This window comes from Chlamydotis macqueenii, chromosome 3 (assembly GCF_036417535.1).
Source record: "Chlamydotis macqueenii isolate bChlMac1 chromosome 3, bChlMac1.mat, whole genome shotgun sequence".
In the NCBI taxonomy this organism is placed as follows: Eukaryota; Metazoa; Chordata; class Aves; order Otidiformes; family Otididae; genus Chlamydotis; species Chlamydotis macqueenii.
Genome location: NC_141558.1, coordinates 44,340,552 through 44,345,798, shown reverse-complemented (window position 1 = coordinate 44,345,798; position 5,247 = coordinate 44,340,552). Strand labels below are relative to the sequence as shown.

At 55.2% G+C, this 5,247-nt stretch overlaps 1 protein-coding gene across 1 annotated transcript; it reads right to left on the bottom strand.

Annotated features, from left to right (window-relative positions):
* Positions 1-279: 279 nt before the first annotated feature.
* On the bottom strand, positions 280-4,863 carry POU3F2 (POU class 3 homeobox 2). The gene has a single exon (XM_086745747.1). It carries the CDS (start codon positions 4,824-4,826, stop codon positions 3,510-3,512), a length of 1,317 nt encoding a protein of 438 aa, XP_086601873.1. The 5' UTR covers positions 4,827-4,863; the 3' UTR covers positions 280-3,509.
* Positions 4,864-5,247: the final 384 nt, after the last annotated feature.

Genomic DNA, 5,247 nt, shown 5'->3' with positions numbered 1-5,247 from the left:
ACCACGGCTCCCGACAACGCCGCTGCGGTTCTTCCGCGGGGAGAGGCCCCGGCCCACACCCCCCCACCCCCCGGCCAGAGCCTGGGAGCTAGGGACCGGCATCGAATTTGTCCCCAAAATGCCAGGAAATAGGAAGGAACGGCGGCGCCGAGACACAGAACTAAACCCAGAACGGGTACCCGGGGCGTTCTCCCTCGAGATCTCAAGAGCTACGCAAAATCTGTGCTATCTTTAAAAATAAAATAAAGGTATTACAATAATTAGAACAAACTATGAAGGTATTGTGCATTTCTGTTTTATGTAGATAATAAAATATTACTTTAACATAAATATATAAGGATCTCTGCGTTTTTATTTTTTCCCCACAAGCACATCCAAATGTACCAAAACAAAGTATTTTTAAAGAGACTGAACAAAAAAAAAAATTACATCCCATATAGATTTTGTTCACCTACTCGTTTAAAGCTACAGAAAAACAGTTTCCAGAACCTGTTTGCTTTAAAAGAAATAAATATACATTGAGGCAGGCCACTTAAAAATGATATGAAAATATTTCCCTGGGTAGCATTTAAAAAAAAAAAAGAAAAATAGACAAAGAAAACATTGAAACTATTTCTGCATTTCAAAGGACAAATATTAAACATATATACATAGTGGTAAGGTTTGCGTGGTAACTTTTTTTTTTTTTTTAGTAAACCTATTTGGAGTTTGAGGCTTTTCTCAAACATCCTCTCGACTCCGTTTTCTGACCTTACGCACATATTAATAAGTGTCCAAAAGTTCATTTCCTCCTTTTACCACTGGATCTGCCCTGATCTGATTCACTTCTTCACTAGGCGCTAGTCCTCAACACTTTAAATAACAAGCAGCTCAATACATCCAAAAACAAAAAAAAAAAGAAAAAAAAAACCAAAAAAAAAGAAAAAAAAAGAAAAGAGAAAAGCCGGGTGCCCGTATCTTTGTAACAATTGTTGGAAAAACTAGGAAAAAGGCTAATGCGTGTGCCTCTTTGAAACCATTATCTGTCTTACCAAGAAGAACGACAGAAAGAGAGAAAGAAAGAAAGGGACAGAGAAAGAAAGAGGGAAAGAAAACCCAATGTCACAGGCGCTTTAAAGGACAATGAGAAACAAACTCTAAAGCCTTAGCTACTGAATGCAATATTTATAGGAGGGTTCTGCGGGAATGCCTCACTGTTTTTTCTCCATAATGGTCCAACACTCAACTAAGTAAACTTTTAGATTACAAAAACGCTTTGTCTCTATAGCACCCGCTTGTGCTGACTAAATGACCGCTTTATGAATTTATAACCATGGTAGTTTAAAGTTCCTCCAATGCATACGCACAGCTGTGTGTGTGCACAAGTACCCAAACACACGCAGGCGGGCACACGCACATCCATGCGCTGCTCCCAGGGCCCGCTCCTCCGCTCCGCTTCCCTTCGGAGCTTTTTGTTTTGCCTTTTTTTTTTCCTTTTTTTTTTTTTTGTCCGCATGGGTTTTTTTTTCTTTTTTTTTTCTTTTTTGAAAGTTAACCGTTTCCTACCGAGATAATGTCACGAAATGCACTTTAAAACCATTAACGAAGGAGGGGAAAAAGACGGATTGAAAAATGGCATATTTGGTTTTTTTTTCCCACTTCATTTCATTCCCCAGTGAAAGACACAAGGCTGTCCCAGTTGAAATTGGTCTTTTCCTTCAACAAATTATACCGCAATCTGATCAAAGGACGAGGAGGGGGAGTAGGTACGAATAGAAAAAAAAATACGAAAAGTAAAAGCGAAAAAGAAATGCACACGGTCTCTGCAGGGAAGCGGAGGTGGGGGGGGGGAGCGTGGATTTACACGCAGGTGTGGAGCACCCATGCAACTCCCCCTCCCCTCCACGGGCCCAGCATCTCCTCGGGCTCTCCCTGGCTCTGCCTGCATCCGAAACTGCTCAGTGAAAGTTTGGGGGCCGACACGGGCACGGGCTGCCGAGGCAGCGGGACCGGGGATGCCGAAGGCACGCAGGGGGAGGAGAGGAAGGGGGTTGGGGGGGTGGGGGTTGAAGCTAAAGAATCCCCTTTCCCTCTCAAGGAAGTGCCACTTTCTCCGGGAAAACTATGGAAAAGCGTTGTTTCGCCTCCGCCTTTCCCATGCCGGGCCTCGCCGGCCCGCTCTGACAGGACCTGGAAAGGCTGCGCCTGTTTTTTTTAGTTTTGTTTTTTCTTTTTGTTTTTTTTTTTCCTCTCCCCCTCCAGCTGCGCCTCAGCCCCCGGCCGCACTGCCTGAAAACGAAGTTTACTTTGTCGGTTTGCATCCATTCTCCCTTCTCCAAACTCGACTCTTGCCATTGAAGGCGTCTGTTAAGCAACAAGGAGAGTCACCTCTCTGGAGAAGGGAAGCTGGTGGTATATATATGTGTATATAGAGAGATTTTACATATATGTATATCTATCTGTATATACATACGCCTGTGCATACATACATACAGATAACACGCATTCTTTTTGCTACGGCAAAAGGAGAAAATAAGCGTTACACATATTTAAGAAGACTTGTTTATAACAAAAGTTCACATATACACATAAAGCAAAGGCTAAAACACAGTAACATATCGCAGACCGGTCACCGGTTCACTAACGCTCACCGTGGAAAATGCAAGTCATTTGCAAAATTAAGGTCGGAAAGGAAGAAAAAAAAAAAAAGAAAAAAAAAGAATTTGTTTATGTAAACTTCGATTTTCTTGCAGTGCAAATTGGTACGGTTAAATACTGTCTACATCAAAAGGGATAGCTTTCCTTTCTCTTCTTTTCTTTTTTTTTTTTTTTTTCTCCATATATTCCTACAGGGGATCCACAGAAAATAAACACAGCAGCATGTGCCAACACCGAGCGACATTCCACAATGCAATCTGCCTTTGTGTGGCGGGAGGGGCGGCGGAGGGGACCCGAGGTGGCTAGCACCCCTTCACCCCCCTCCCTTCCCCCTCCCGACCCCTCCCCGGCCGGGCAGCGCCGGGATTTTTGTCTTTTTTTTTTCTTTCTTTCTTTCTTTTTTTTTTTTTTTTTTTTTTTTTTTTAAATCCTCTGCCAGCCAGCAAAAGGGAGTTTTGCGCCAACCGTTTGGCCCTGCCCCTGCCCTGCCGGTACCGGTACCGGTGCCTGCCGCTGCCCTACCTGCCCGTGCGCGGTACTCACTCCACTCCGGTGCACGGGCACGCGCCTGGGAAAGGTCAAAATACAGCATCGCACCTGCTGCCGTCTAAGGGACAGTCCGGTGCAGGTGCTTTGTCTGTCTGTCTGTCTGCTGTGATTCGCGCTCGCCCTCTCGTTCGCTTTTTGTCGTCTTTTTTTTTTTGTGTGTGTGTGTCTGTTTTTTGATTTTTTGTCTTTTTTTTTCTTAAAGGGGGGAGAAAATAAAATTAAAAAAAAAAAAAGCAAAAAAGGAGGACGATCAAAAGTTGGGGGAAGGAGAGGAGGAGGAGGAGGGTGGGGGGGAGGAGGGGCCGGGCGCCCCCGCCGCGAGTTCACTGCACGGGGGTCTGCACCCCGTGGTGCGGCGGCGTGTCCCTGCTGGCCCCGTACACGTCCTCGGCGCCCGGCAGCGTCCCTCCCGGGGGAGTCATGCGCTTCTCTTTCTGTCTCCTGTTACAAAACCAGACTCTCACCACCTCCTTCTCCAGCTGTAGGCTGTCCGCGAGCGAGGTGATCTCCTGGGCGGAGGGCTTGGGGCACTTGAGGAAGTGGCTCTCCAGCGCGCCCTTGACGCTCACCTCGATGGAGGTGCGCTTTTTCCGCTTGCGGCCCTGCGCCGCGATCTTGTCTATGCTGGTGGGGCTGCCCGAGGAGGAGTCCGCCTCCTCCAACCACTTGTTCAACAAAGGCTTCAGCTTGCACATGTTCTTGAAGCTGAGCTGCAGGGCCTCGAAGCGGCAGATGGTGGTCTGCGAGAAGACGTTGCCGTAGAGGGTGCCCAGCGCCAGCCCCACGTCCGCTTGGGTAAATCCCAGTTTGATGCGCCGCTGCTTGAACTGCTTGGCGAACTGCTCCAGGTCGTCCGAGGTCGGCGTGTCCTCGTCGGAGTGCGGGTCGTGGTGCGGCGGCGGCGGCGGCCCGGGGGGAGCGGCGGCGGCGGCGTTGGGGGGGGCCGGCCCGGCCGCCCCGGGGTGGGGGCCGTGGGGCGGCGGCGGGTGCTCGGGGCCGTGGTGCGGAGGCTCGTCGTGGGCGTCGCGCAGGCCGTGGTGGTGCAGGCCCGGCTGCCCGGCGCCCAGCATGCCGTTGACGGTGAAGCCGGGCGGCTGGGAGTACAGCAGCCCCGCCTGCGCGCCGTTGGCCGCGGCCATGCCGGGCGGCAGGTGCGCCGCGCCGCCCGCCCGCCACGCCGCCGCCGCTGCCGCCGCTGCCGCCGCCGCCGCGTGGTGCCCGCCGCCGCCGCCGTGGTGCACCAGGTGCGGCGCCCGCCCCGGCGGCGGGTGCTGCGGCGGCGGCAGCTCGTCACCGCGCCCGCCCGCCTGCACCACCGCCGGCTTGATGTCGGGCTGGCCCAGCGCGCCCGCCGACCAGGGCGCCTCGCCGCCGCCGCCGCCGCCTCCCCCGCCGCCGCCGCCGCCCCCGCCGCCACCGCCGCCGCCGCCGCCGCCGGGGCCGCCGTGGGACAGCGCCGCGATCCACTGGTGAGCGTGGCTCAGCGGGTGCCCGTTGCTCTGCAGCGCGTAGTCCGCCTGCACCAGGGCGCCGGCGTCGCGGTAGCCGCCGCCGGGCTGCATGCCGCCGGGCGGCTCGGCGTGCACCATGGGGGAGCCGGAGGCGAGCAGGCTGTAGTGGTTGGAGGCTGCGGTCGCCATGACTCGCCGAGCCGCACTGATCGCGCCGGTTAAAGGCGCCGCGCATTTGACAGCTACTTTTTCGCCTCGGGCGCCGCGCGGCGCCCGCGCCCCCCCGGCCCGCGCGGCGGGGCCCACTGCGAAGGCACGCGCGGCCGCCCCGCCCCGCCGCCGCACACCATTGGCTCCCCGCGCCCTGACGGACGCGGGCGCCCCTGGCGACCGCCGCCGCCGCCGCCCACCATTGGCGCGCCCCGCCGGCGGCGCCCCGCCTACCTCCCCCCCTCCCTCCCCCGACCGCCCCGCCCCCGACCGCCCTCTGGAACCCAACTCCGAGGGGGAACGGGGCGCGGGGGAGCGGCGGCCGCGGGGCGGGGGGGGGGGGGGGGGCGGTGGGAGAGGATGGGGAGGGGGCTCCGCCGCCGGCCCCGCCCCGCTCCGC

Coding starts and splice junctions, on each gene's coding strand:
- POU3F2 (XM_086745747.1), bottom strand. CDS start 4,826: ATGGCGACCGCAGCCTCCAACCACTACAGCCTGCTCGCCTCCGGCTCC.